This window comes from Enhydra lutris, unplaced genomic scaffold, assembly GCF_002288905.1.
Source record: "Enhydra lutris kenyoni isolate GAN:26980312 unplaced genomic scaffold, ASM228890v2 scaffoldscaffold13, whole genome shotgun sequence".
Lineage (NCBI taxonomy): Eukaryota > Metazoa > Chordata > Mammalia > Carnivora > Mustelidae > Enhydra > Enhydra lutris.
The window spans coordinates 22,394,337-22,408,661 of NW_019154097.1; the positions used below are offsets into that span (position 1 = coordinate 22,394,337).

General features: G+C 49.0%; 1 protein-coding gene across 1 annotated transcript in view; it reads left to right on the plus strand.

Moving 5' to 3' along the window:
- The window catches only part of LOC111146361 (pappalysin 1), a 236,448-nt gene that overhangs the window by 19,209 nt on the left and 202,914 nt on the right, over positions 1-14,325 (plus strand). Inside the window, 1 exon segment of the mRNA XM_022501889.1 lies at positions 12,961-14,023. Coding sequence (XP_022357597.1) covers positions 12,961-14,023 — 1,063 coding nt within the window.

The following is a 14,325-nucleotide window of genomic DNA, read 5'->3' on the forward strand; positions in this document are numbered from 1 at the left end:
ATAGAAAATTAGTATCTGAAAAATTTGTCAGCCTTCTCTCTTCAAAAGGTTGCTTATACTCCGTGCTTTCCAATATAGGTCTTAAGTCTGAATAACTCCAGATTACCCCGTGAGCACTGGGCAGGGAGGCATGAGGCATGAGTCCTGGCTCTTTCCGCAATATGACCCTACTGATAGGAACACCATATTCCCAAGCTAATGAACCCCCACCCCAGCCCCACGCATGGACTCTTTAAAAACCACCAAAGATGCCCTGTTGTCTGTGGGACGAACTTCAGGTCTCTTGGCATGCCCTTCACAGTCCTTGGCGCTGTAACCTCAGGCAGACCTTGCAATTCCATTTCCCCCTGCTACTCTGTGCACCTTCAGTTCCATCAAGAAAAGAGGACTTCCCCCATTTTCAGAGCCCCCTTCCGGTGACAGCACAAATCCCAGTCTTTTCTCATGTTCCACCTTCTCCTGGAAGGTCTTCGCCCGGCCTCTCCCACCCAGTTCCTTTTCCTCCTGCAAGGCCATTTCTGTGCTACTCATCTAGGAGTGGCCTTCTAGTCTCTAGTGTTCCTTCCATTGAGCTCTGTTTGCTCATACTTCTATTAAAACTTACTCTGTTGGGACGCCTGGGTGGCTCAGTTTGTTGGACGACTGCCTTCGGCTCGGGTCATGATCCCGGAGTCCTGGGATCGAGTCCCGCATCGGGCTCCCAGCTCCATGGGGAGTCTGCTTCTCCCTCTGACCTTCTCCTCGCTCATGCTCTCACTCACTATCTCTCTCTCAAATAAATAAATAAAATCTTTAAAAAAAAAAAAAAACTCTGTTATACTTGTGGAAAATTAAGAACTGCCCCTTGTCCTCACACAGTCCGTTTTCCCCCAGCTGGGAAGCCTAATTTAGAAGTTATGAACACAAACTCTCATGTCTGATTACCTAGGTTCCAGTCTCACCTGTGTTCCTTGCCACCGAGTTACTCAGGCTTAGGCAAGTTGTCTGTGTTTCTCTGAGCCTCTGTTTGTTCATCTGTAAAATGAGAATAATAATTCTGCCTCCCTGCTTGGTCTGTTGTGAAGGCTGCCTGAGCTAATCCATGCAGCTGACCGCAGTGCCTGGTACAGAGCAAGTGTTAATCCCGGATGGCACCAGCCATGCAGAGCGGAGTGAGAGTCTGCCCTTCTGGCCGCGTCCCCTCCTTATCTCGTTTTGCCATCGTGCGCCCTGCCTGAAAGGCTCACCCCTGGCTGTGTGGGCCAGGATGAGATGATGGCAGGCTCACCTGAGAGAGGAGCTTTTGTTTCCAGAGTTCAGCCCACACTGTCTGGGATGCATTTTTACATAACTTGCTGTGGGTCTGCGTCAGTTACGAAATGTCTATCACTTGGCTCGCCCACATGGGAACCTTCTCCATCCCTCTCAGCTCCTTAGGTTTGGCTACAGGTATTCAGCGACCCTCCCGGTGCTGTCTTGTAGATGAGGATCTAAGGTTCAGATGTGGACCTACGGCTGACTCTTCTACTAGGTGCAGCTGGTATGGTGCCTGAAAAGCAAGGTACTTTTAGGGACCAATAGAAATGGCTTAATTTCCTTGACAATCACAAGAAAATAGTCAATATAATAATTTGAATAATGATGAATCCAGCCTCTTGGTTGTATACATCTTTATGCCACTGTAATTGTAAAATATAATTCTATTTATTTATGAAGGGAGAGAAAAGTGCCCAGGGCCAGGAAAGTCATGATGTGACCCTGGATGAAAAAGCATTTGCCCAAGATCAATCATATGTTAGTGGCAAACCGGGGTGAAAGTTCATGGCTTAATCACTCCCAACTTAAAAATCTTATCCCTGCATTTTTAACAGACTCCCTAGAAATGAGTTCACCGTAGTCTTCTCTTTTCCCTGATGAGAAAGTGGACCAGAGAGGGGGCACAACTTGCCATAGGTCACACAGCTAAGTTATGCTCTCTTGACCCCTCATTATTACTTTTAGTATTTCACACAGCCAAACCTAGTGACTACAAATGCAACCCTCCATCATACAGGTGGAGAAGTTGAGGTCCAAGAAGTAGAAGAGGCTTCTACCCAGTATCACAAAGATGCCACTCCTGCCCCCAGTCAGAGCTCTCGTTTCAGTGCTCTAATGATGGTTTGAAACTTCAAACTCTACTCAAACTGGGTATCCTTACAAGCCTTGGGCATATTTCTTTCTTTCTTTCTTTCTTTCTTTCATTCATTCATTCATTCATTCATTCGTATCTACACTCAAACATTCAACAAATGTATACTGAGTGCTTATGTTTTGGGTATTCTATAGAAGGCTCTAGATGCAGAGTTGGGGAACAAACATGGACTCTCCACCCTCTCAGAGGCTCACTCTCTCCATCTGTATGAAGAGAATCATAGTTTCTATTTTTCTTCTTTTAGCTAGTTCTGAGAAAAGCAAGTGAAATAATTAAAACTCTGTACTCTTTGGAACTTCAGGGAAAAATGACTGTATGAAGAAACAGTCAACTGATTTTAAAAGAATGTTTTCTTATATTTGTTCATAGAAAACATAAGGCATTGGTTAAGCAGTTGACTTTGGAGTTGGATCTGGGTTCAAATAACCTTATTTATGTGATTACAAGTCAAAAGACCTTTGCCAAGTCAAGGAAGCTGAGTCTCATTTTCCTCATCCATAAAATGGGACCAAGAGAACTTATAGTCATAATAATTCAGTGAGATGATGCCCATAAAGTCCTTGTCCTTGAACATGACACATCATAAATGTTGGCTCTCTATTTATCAGGAGGTTCATGTGGCTCCAAGTGGCATTAGAACAAATCAGAATAGTGATCCTAGGGATAACATAAGGAGGCAGGTATGATGATAATAGATGCTCCTGACTGCATATTATTAATTCTTACTATAGGCACATTGCATCAGTAGGAGGACAGGTACTACTAGCATTAGGGATTAGCGGTCTCTCGCAAGAGGGTATATCCTGGGTCTGGTCATGCTCCATACCCTGAATGCCTGGATTGAACTTGCTATAGTAGATGTCCTGTGAAGATGTGTTGAATGAATCATCGAATGGCCAAGTGGATGAACCAGCCAGGACCAGGGGACATGAACATGGGGCATAGAAGAGCCAGGGATAACTCAGTCAAAAGCCTCAGACCTCTTCCCAGCTGTCCTGGCCTAGAGAGCACAGAATAACTCTGTGGGTCCCTGGACACCAGATCCTGGAGCAGTGGGTGGCAAGAAGAGGGAGTTGATTTGGGTTCACTGAAGGAGAGCATTGAGAAATGCTTGAAGGTACAGAGGCCTTCTTCACGTGGCACAGGGTTTTCTAGTTTTGAAATATGAATGCTCTCTTGTTAAGACGTTGTACAGATGATTCAAACTGGGTTTGAATAGATGATATAGTGACCTTTGAGGGAGCCTCCAGCCCTGACAATGTCCGATCCCATGAATGATGAAGGGTAAAGGGCCTGGGAGTGCTGTGAAGAATATGGTGGGCAGGATGGAATGGTACTTGAGAAGTCACTGTCCCTGAGGTTTGGTGAGTAAGCAGGGAACAGCCTGTAGGTCCTCAAGTCATTAAAATGACCCAAAGTGGGCTCTCTTCTCCAGGGTGGCTCCAGTATCACCACCTAAGTCTGCTAGGGCCTGGTTTGTGCTAGGGGAACGTTTCAGAGCAAGCAAACTGACAGTGCAGGGACCTCTCTCTCTCTCCCTCCTCCTCCTCTTCCTCCTCCTTTTATCTCTTTGTCTTCTTCCTCTCCCACTTTCTTTTTTAAAAATTGTGTATGCTCCAATCTCATTGAGAACGTGTGAAAAAGAGCAAGGCACGTACCTTTCTATTTCAGAGAAGAGTGTCAGAAAGGATAAAGTTTAACAGCACAGAAGAAGAGGTGGAAAAAAAAAAAAAACAAACCTGGTCCCAGTTCTGAGGAAAAGGAACAGACATTCATATCAATAAAAAGTGTAGCTGATGTGCGTCACATGCTATGCAAATGAGTGTTTGCATTCTCTCCCTAAATCCTCAAAATGGCACTGTGCGTTAAGTACTGTTATTATCAGTTTACAGTTGAGAAAACTATCAGGTAGGTGAAGGGATTTTGCCCAAGGCTACTGGCCAGCAAGCAGCACAGCTGAGATTCCCACAGATAAAAGACTTCACAGCACACGTGCTTAAGGCCTGTTATGTTGCCTGTGCTCATGGGCCAAGTCCTGGTCTGTTCATGATCTCATCAGTTCCCCCTACAACTGGCAGAGGAAGATAGTGCCACTGTCACCCCACTTAATAGATGGGAAGACTAATACTAGAAGACGTGCCCTGACTCTCCCAAGGCACGTAGTTAGTGAATGGTAGAGCCCGCACTGATGCTGGTTTACTGCTCTGTGAAAGCCCTCTCCTTTCCGTGTCCACAGAGCCCGCTTACGTAGGAGGCAGGCCGGAGAGTCAAGAACCCGAGGCAGACGCAGGCGCACCTGGAGCCCCCAAGAGCAGTCTGCCAACCCAAACTTACCGTGAAGTCTGTGTATTAATAAAGCTTATGGGTTTCAGGAACCTGTAAGCATACTCTTCTCAACCTTGCCTTCACCCTGGATAGTTTACAAGGAAATATGCATTCATTTAACTCCCTTCATTCTCCAATGAGTTCTGTGTGGGATATAGGATAAGACTTTTTAATCCCCGCAGTACATGTGGGAAAGCCGAGGCTCAGAGAATTGAACTCCCCTAAAGTCACCCAGCTAGTAAAGGTGGCCAGCGGACCCACGTAATCAGAGGGCTTTCCGGTAATGGTTCCTAGACAGAAAAACGAGTGCAGGTAGAAAGCAGACCTACCTGCCACTGCAGGCACTCTTCCCACTGTCCCGTGCCACTCTGCAAAGGCAGATCTGGTCCCACAGGCTCATGTGCATAGCTGACACATGGGGGACCCCTGAGAGAATCCTGACCTTGTAAATCCCTCCAGAGGGTTACTCTGGGTTCTCTTGTCTCTTATAGTAGGAGATGGGATGTCTAGAACTCAGTATAGTTTGGAATAAGCCTCCAGCCAGATACGATATATTTCAAACATCCTCCTTCTGAGCCTAAAATCAATCCTTTGAGCCGAGGTGGGCCCGGAGGCACAAAGATGCTGAGGAACGTTCCTGGGGCCCCCACCTCGGTGACGTCCCGGCTCTCCTCTGAATGCCTGGGACCGCGGAGTCCTCCGGGGTCATTTTGGGGGTCCTCCCCCCGACCGAACCAAGTGCAGGGACCATGGGTATACTTAACCCAAATCTGTCTGTTTTAATCACTGTCCTCTGGACAGATAAAAGCTTTCCATAGGATTGCTCTGTCAAGCATTTCTCTGTGGCTTTGATACCAGCTATTAAATCATGGAAGGGAAAACAAAACAAAACAAAATAGAAGGGGGCATCTCCAACCTTTGGCTTTTAACTTTTTTATCCTCCTGGAAAAAAAAAAAAAAAAAAACAAATTGCTGACCTGATTTCCCCCTTTTGTACCCCCATCCTCTCACCTCCGCTTGTCTTCCTCTGGCAGATGTCCCACAGCGAGTAGACATCCTTAAGTTGGGAGGTCCTGAGGCTGCCTTCCTTCCCTTTACCTCGTCCTCGATGACCATACCTCTCTCCACAGGAGCCACGGCTGGAATCTCTGAAGGACCCAGGATCTCAGAGTCACAGGGAGTCTAAGAGAGGGGGGTCCCTGTGGCCATCTGATGTAGCCCTCCTACTTCATAGGGCAGGGTGCAAGGATGCCCAGAGAGCGGGGGTGCTTTCCCAACAACCCACAGCAGAGCAGTGGCAGATGGGACCGTGAGAACCTTGACCCCAAGCTAAGAGTTGTTCCCACCAAAGGAAAGCATCCTGGAGAAGAGCTCTGGCTTTAGAGTTAATCTGGCTGTGATTCTGCTACCGTCTCGCTGTGATCCTTGGGGGGGGATCACATAGCCTCTCTACACTTCAAGGTCCTTCTCTGTCAAAGGACTGTCTGGAAAGCCCACTTCATGGGATCATTATGAGCACTGAATGGGATCTCTATGCCTGGCACGGGAACTGCTACATAGAGGCTTTCAGCAAACATTCCTTATTCTTATCATTATTTAGCTGAAAATGCTGGTTTTTTTACCATCCAAAAGGACTCAGGTAGAGTATCCATCTCTTCCCATGTCCCCTCACCCAATGAGAGAAAACCAAGTAGTACAGACTTGATATACTTGCCATGCTGTGCTAATCGTCCTCCCTGACAGTGCTGAATAAAGTGTTGCCACACCTAAGTTTGTGTTGGTTTAAACCATGCCCCAAGAACATCGTGGGCGGGGGGCAGGGGTGCACAGAAAACAAAACAAAACACATGCACAGCATGGAGACATAGCTGAGGTCCCACTCCTCTGTGGGGGAACTGAACTTGGTATCAGGAGTCCTTAATTCCAATCCCTCCAACCACTTAGTGCTGTGTGACCTGAGGCAATTGACCTCACCTCTCTGAGTCTTAGCTTCCTTGGCTATAAAGAGCACCTGTTATAGAAGGCAGCCGTGAGTATAAGACACCTTGGCGCAGAAGCCGCACCCCATCTGCTCAGCACCCCACAGGGCCTACGGATTTGCACATTCCAGCTGAGACACAGAAGCATCCCTCCCCCGTGAAGCACGTTTCCTGCGCGTGACGACCGTAACACCCGTCTTTGTGTCCTCCTGATGCACCTCGCTTTGCTCCCTCTGAGAACTGAGTAAATTGAGGCATATGTCCTAACCAGAGGAGGATTCTGAACTGGGCACGAGGCAGGGGACAGTGTGATTTTAGAGAAATTTCGATGGGAGAGCTTAGAAGATGTGTGGAAGGGTGGTGGTCTAGACTGAAAGGGCTGCCCTGAGAGAGTGCTGTTGAACAGACGACTTAAACAACAGAAATTGGGTTTCTCACAGTTCGGAAGCTTGGCATCTGAGAACCAAGTGGCCACAGTGTGGATTTCTTTTGAGTCCTCTCTCCTTGGCTTGTAGACGACCATTGTTGCCTCTGTACGTGCCTGTGTCTCAGTTCCCTCTTCTAATAAGGACATTGGCTCTGCTGGATTAGGGCCCACCCAAAGCACGTCATTTGAGCTTGATCACCTCTGTATAGACCCTACCTCCAAAGAAGGTCACCTCCTAAGGTACTAAGAGTTAGGACTTCAACATACAAATTTTGAGGGGACATGATTCAGCCCATAACAAACAGAAAGGAAGCTGATAGCCAGCTAAGAATGTGACTGCAGCCTTGGGGGTGGGGGGACAACATTTCTGTATAGACCCTGCAGGTTGGAACAAACCTAGGTCAGAAACAAACAGGTGGGAAAGCTTGGAAGTCTGGGTGCTAGAGGACAAGCTCCGGAAGGTTCTCTGGACTCTGGAAAGACAGCAAGTTCCCGGCACATCTTGGGTCCCGGGAAAGTTGGGTGAGCCAAGTGGAACAGATTAACCCCTGGTAATAAAGAATCATGGATTCTTAGTCAATTTTTTAGACCAGGCAGAAGAAGGACATGAAAAGCAGCCTCCTGGCTTGCAGTTCAATTCAATGTCCTTGTGTTGGTGCTGTGGGACTTACGGAAATATTTTTGGTGGGGGCTGTGCCTTCAAACAGCCCACTTGGCTCTGGGGTGATGAGGCACCTAGGCGGGGGGAATCCTATAGACCGGGATTCCAAGCTTTGTTGCCTTGGAATTCCTCTGGATTCCTTCCTCTGAAGAATGGGCAAAGCTGAGAGTTCCGTCGTGAAGGTTAAGTGGAAGAATTACTCTAGAATACACGGGACTTAGCGAGTTCTAAGTAAAGGGTACTATGCTCTTGTAAAGAACACAACAACTAGGGAAACCTCCCCCCTTCTTTTCCTTCCTTGATTTTTAATTTGCCATGACAAAGTCTCCAGAGCACCTGCAAGGTACCAGGGTCTGCCCTGCATGCTGGGCACTTTGAAATGAACCAGACAGACACACAGGTGGGAAACACAGACATTGGATGAGTCATTACAGAAGAGGAGAGTTCTCAGATAGGAAGGGATGTGATGGTTGGATGGAAGATTGGTCTGTTCCTGGAGTGGAATAGAGTCGTCGGACGGAGCTGCCCTGGGAGAATGCCATGCAAGTGATCCCAAGAGGGTGAGCCCAGAGCCCAGTGGACACCTGGTAACAGCCCTGGCCAGGGTTTCTGGACACTCTGTACAAGCCTTTTGCCTTTGCGCTAGCCTCTTTTACGTATGCTCTGTGTCTCCAGGGTAAGGTTCAGTGGGTAGATGAGAAGAAAGATCATAAAAAGCAGGCAGCAAGCTTCTTGGGGGCATCTGAAGCCCTTTTCAAAGCAAGCCTAGCTGCGGGAGGATGAGAGCCCATTAGAAGGGCTGGAGGACCAGGGTTCGAGGGACCAGTGATTACCACGAGACCCAGAGCAAGCCCTTTCCAGGTCTGGGGCCAGACCTGTCCATCTGTGCATGCCCAGCACACCTCACAGGCTCTGCACACTTTTGGTGTCTGTTTCCACACGCTCATGGCCTTGAGGCGGGCTTATGCTAATTAGATGTAGATTGTGTGCAGGATTGCCCGGTAGCTTTCATCCTGTCACATGGGGATGTGTCCCCTGGGATCAACTTCCAGCACCACGCAGCTGGTGCAGACTGCAGATAGCCTCTCTCTCTTTCCTTCAGTACATCTCTGTCTTCCTGGACAACTATGGGGAGGGACAGGCTGGGCGTGGGGGTTTGCCCATGTCCTCTAGGGAACACCGTTCCGTGTCCTCTATGGAGATACACAGAGCAGAGGGGACCTGAGCACGCGAGCATTAGTAATGACACAGGGCATCCAACATTCAAATCAACACTTGTACTGAGCTCCTTCTGCTTACAAGGAACCATTCTAGCAGTGAACAAAAGAGCTCTTCAATTGTAGGGGTAGGGGGATCATTTAATCCCAGCCTTTCCTTTTTCCAAGAAGGGAAAGGCGGCCTGGCAGCAAGAAGGGGTGGTGTGACTTGTTCCAGGCAAGGTCATCCAGATCTCTGGTTCCAGAACCCTGATTCTGGACTGATGGCACAGCCCCCTGAGTGTGACTACTGTCAATTAGGTTATTTCCATACAGAAATAAGTCCCTGTCACCATTATCCCCGCCCCCATACCACCCCTGCTGAAGTTCACTGATTTCCTTTTGCCGCTTACGCTCCAGATAAATATTTCCTTCTGAACTTCTGAAGCCACTGCTTCAAGGTTCTCATTTCCCTTAACGCGTTTCCTCTTGGTTCCACTGAAAAGCCTCTCTTTGCCCTTCCCCTCTGCCTCTGGGGGCTAAGCCAGCTCTTAGTCCTTGGCTCTGTGTGGCAGAGTCTGGCCTTTCTCACTGTGTCTCTCTTCTCTCTCAACTGCAAACAGAGGGGGCTTGAGCCAGGTCCCAAGCCCCAGGAAGGTTCTGAACTGAGGGCACCCTACAGATGTGTAAACATTTTACCTTGCTCACCCAGCTAGCCGCCTTCCAAAGGCAACAGGAAAACCAGGGACGAAGGCAACAGGAAAGCCAGGGACGGGAGAGCCCCTGGCAAAATAAAAAACCTGCAGAGAGAGAGAGTAAAAGAGAGAAAGAGGAAAAGGGGATCCTGTTTCAGAGGTTAATTTTCTCATTAGAAGAATTTTCTCTTTAAGGGGGAGGGTTTGCCAGGGGAGCAAGAGAAGGGAGCTCAGAGGTGGGAGGGGGAGACCAAGCGTGGCGGCTCCAGGAACTTTGCTCTCACTGATCCTCGTGGCAAGAAGCAACACATAGAGCTGGGGTAGCTCGTTCCAAATCTGGAGTCAGAGGTTCTGCTTCGGAAGGGTCCATGGGGAGGTAGCTTTTCACACTCAGCGTCCTGACAGCAGCTAAGCAGATGTGATTCGTGATTTCTAAGGAGGCTTTGCCAGTGGCTCTGGGGAGGACTCATGCTTTCTTTGAGCCTTCATCCTACCAACTCTTGCTGCATTAGTCAAGATGCCTTCAGGGTGCCTGCTCTCTTTGGCCTTTCTGTATTTTGTTTCTTGTCATATCCTACTTGGTATCGTTGGTATCACTCCCAGACTCACCAGCGTCTTAAAAATGAGCTCCCACTTGGACGGCTACTGTATGCCAAGGATGGCGTATCCACTGTGTCTCTTGAGTATGACAGCATGCTGGAAGGGAGATCTACGCAAGAGAAGGAAGACCTGCAGAAGTGATGGGAGGTTGCCCCGATGTTCGACTTAGTAACTCATCAGAATGACTCCTAGTCCAAAGATCCTGCTCTTTCTGTGGTACCAAGAACACACCCTCTCTTCTGACTCTAATAAAGACCTAAGTTAGGGCCTTTGATTCTGTTTGTCCTTTTTCCTTCTCTGGCTCTATTTGGAATCCTTCCCGTGCTCCTTCTTGAGACATTTGCTGAGCGCCTGCTGTAGACAAGGAATGGTACAAGGTCCTAGGCAGGGGACAGATGGTCCAGCCAGAGTTCTCCCTTTCAAGAACCCTTCCATCTAGGGGGACTCCAAAACCAGAGAGCAAATGTCTAGTTGCCTTAAAGTAAAATGAGTTGAGAGAAAAGATGAGCATTCTTTACAGGGCTGTCATGGAGAGCTTCTTGGAAGAGGTCGTTTCTGTTTTAGTGGTAGAGAAAACCTGGAAACACAGAGAAGCAGACTTCGACCAGGCATGCGAGGGGAAACTCATTCAGTCCCCTCCTTCACCAGATAGAGAACCAAGACCCCAAAGAGGTACTTAGTGCTTCACCAAGGTTGCCCAGCCAGTGAGAGCAGGTTGACTTTGTGAGGCGACCCCAGCCATTGCCTAAGGGACTGTTGGGCAGGGAGTGGGAGGAGGGGTATAGGCGGACTCAGATGCCAGGCCAAAACTGTCCTCTGCATCAGATGCTAACAGAGATTTACACAGGTTCTGAGGCCCTGGTACAAAGGAGCAGAGAGCCTGTGGGCCTCCTCCATTGATTTTGCTGGAAGCTCTCCATGCTCGTTGATGAACGCTAATGGCAGATGCAAGCTCAAAGTTACGGTGACCGCACAGGTCTCCAGCTCAGAGTAGGGACTGTCCTCCTAAATGAACATCTTATATTCATTCTCATCTCCTTCTCTTTCTCCTCCCACCTGGCCTCGTACATCATCCCACACTTAAAACACACTGTTAATTAGAAAGTCCTCTTCCCCATCCAACGGCCTGTCTGTGCCAAGGACACTGGGTGTATTCCAGAAAAGCTGAGGAATGGGGGTTGGTGATTATAAGGATAATTCGATCCAGAGAGAATCTGCTAAGTGACTTCCTGGGGTTCCCAGAGTAAGTCTAGAGACATCAGCCATGGGACCTTTCTGAACACCCAACTTGTGCCCCCCCCCGCAAGCAGTTGGAGTGTTCTAGATCCCTGGTGGCTTTGGTGGGGGAGAAGGAAGCACCCACAGAGTAGTGCACAGGGTGATGAATGCCAGGGTCTGATGGATGGAGGATCCACTGACCAGCCAGTTGACCTTTAACCCATCCACCTCTTTGCTTTCTTGAGAATCTTGCGTCTGTTAACGTCATCGCCATAAGGGTGTTATGTGGATTAAATGAATTCACACACAGACCTTAGTACAATACAGAGGCTTGGATGATTTTAAGTAATGAAGGAGTCCCCCACATCTTTTATGTTAAGAGGATGCTTTTCATTTCATCCTTTTGCAAATACTAATATTAGTGTCGGAGAAAAGCAAGCTGAGTTGGGTCTCAGAAACTTGTCATTGACTCTGTGTAACCTGACAAATGCCTTTCATTTTCCGGGTCTGAGATCCCTCACCTGTCAAGTGAAGAAGTTGGAAGCAGTGATCTTTAAAAATCTTTCCAGCTCAGACAGTAAGCATGTCTGCCTTTCTCTGGGGCTGGATTTCAGGGCTAGCCAGGACGGCCTCCTGTTAGAAGGTAGAAGCATTAGCTTTGTGGCCCCTGACTCTTGCTTCTCTGGGCCAACTTTGCTAACTGGCCATCTGATGATGGCCAGAGGTGATGTGTGCCCAAGGTTTTGGCAGCCATAATAGGGGTGCTCCTTCTCAATGAGCATCTTCTACTCATTACTAACCCCACACCCCATTCTCCTCTTGCCTCATATATCATCCCACACTTAAAATGCCCTCTTGGTTATTTTTTAATTTTGGGGGGGATTTATTTATGTATTTGAGAGAGAGCGAGCATGTGCATGAGTTGGGAGAAGGACAGAGACAGGATCCCAAGCAGACTCCCTGCTGAGCACAAAGCCTGACAAGGGGCTCAGTCTTACCACCCATAAGATCATGATCTGAGCCGAAATCACAAGTTGGATGCTTAATCAACTGAGCCACCCAAGTGCCCCTAAAATACCTTCTTTTTAAAAAACATTTTAAAAATCTCTTTATTTGATAGAGAAAGAGATTACAAGGAGGCAGAGAGGCAGGCAGAGAGAGGGGAAGCAGACTCCCCACCGAGCAGAGAGCCTAATGCAGGCCTCCATCCCAGGACCCTGAGATCATGACCTGAGCTGAAGGCAGCGGCTTAACCCCCCGAGGCATCCAGGCACCCCTAAAATACCCTCTTTATTATAATATCCTCTTCCCCTCCAACAATCTTGCAAAATCAAAGGTGTTTAGATTTCCATTGTTGTTATTGTTGGTATTTTCTTAGCCCAAGTACCCATTCTACAAACCGAAATCTTTCCTGTATGTTCCATGTTCAGAACCAATGAAAGTGAAACCACTTGGGCTCACATAGTGGGGAGAACCCCCTACCAAAACCAGTTCCTCCTGTTCCTCTAGCCCTTATCTTGTCCTAAGTCTGGTCCCAGAGGGTTCATTAAGAACTAGAGGACCCTGCAGGGCACAGTTTGCGAACCGCTGGTCTAGGACATCCTCATACTAGTTTTAACAGAGAGAAGTAACTGAGTGCCCTCTTCCATCCTTTACTGACGCCTCTCTCTCTCTCTTTGGGCCACATAGGGCTGTATGACAAATGTTCTTATACCTCACGTGACCGAGGATGGGTCGTGGGAATTCACACCGTCAGTGACCAAGGCAACAGAGACCCACGCTACTTTTTCTCCCTGAAGACAGACCGAGCCCGGCAAGTAACCACCATCAATGCCCACCGCAGCTACCTCCCAGGCCAGTGGGTGCACCTAGCTGCCACCTATGACGGGCGGCTGATGAAACTCTACGTGAACGGTGCCCAGGTGGCCACCTCGGGGGAGCAGGTGGGCGGCATCTTCAGCCCATTGACCCAGAAGTGTAAAGTGCTCATGTTGGGGGGCAGTGCTCTGAATCACAACTACCGGGGCTACATTGAGCGCTTCAGTCTGTGGAAGGTGGCCCGGACTCAGCAGGAGGTACTGCTCGACATGGAAACCCATGGCCTCCACGCGCCTCTACCTCAGCTCCTCCTCCAGGAGAACTGGGACAACGTGAAGCACACCTGGTCCCCCATGAAGGATGGCAACATCCCCCAAGTGGAGCTCAGCGGTGCCCACGGCTTCCTGCTGGACACAAGTCTGGAGCCTCCATTGTGTGGGCAGACATTGTGTGACAACATGGAGGTCATTGCTAGCTACAACCAGCTCCCGCGATTCCGCCGACCCAAGGTGGTGCGCTACCGCGTGGTCAACCTCCATGACGACAACCATGAGAACCCCACGGTGAGCCGTCAGCAGATCGACTTCCAGCACCGGCAGCTGGCCGAGGCCTTCAGACACTACAACATCTCCTGGGATCTGGAGGTGCTCGAGGTGAGCAACTCCTCCCTGCGCCACCGCCTCGTCCTGGCCAACTGCGACATCAGCAAGATTGGGGATGAGAGCTGCGACCTCGAGTGCAACCACACGCTGACTGGCCACGACGGCGGGGACTGCCGCCACCTGCGCCACCCTGCCTTCGTGAAGAAGCAGCACAACGGGGTGTGCGACATGGACTGTAATTATGAACGGTTCAACTTTGATGGCGGAGAGTGCTGCGACCCCGAAATCACGGATGTCACCAAGACTTGCTTCGACCCTGACTCTCCACACAGGTAAGACCTGCCAGGCAGGTGGTGCCCAGCTGTGAGCTGACTTGGTCCCCTCAGCATTGCATAGGCGAGGTGCCTGAGAGCCCTAGGGGTTCCAGAACTTTGCAGATTTTCTGGTTTGCACGGTAGCTTGGTGACTGAGGCCAACCTCTTACACATCTCTTGTGGGGACGATATGCAAAGTTAGCCCACCAAAACAGTATTCGCTGAGCCCCCGCTGTGGGCTATGAAAGAGGACAACCCTGTCTTCTTAAAGAGCTCAGAGTCAAAACTGGGTAATGTGAGTCACGTAATGGGTAACTGTC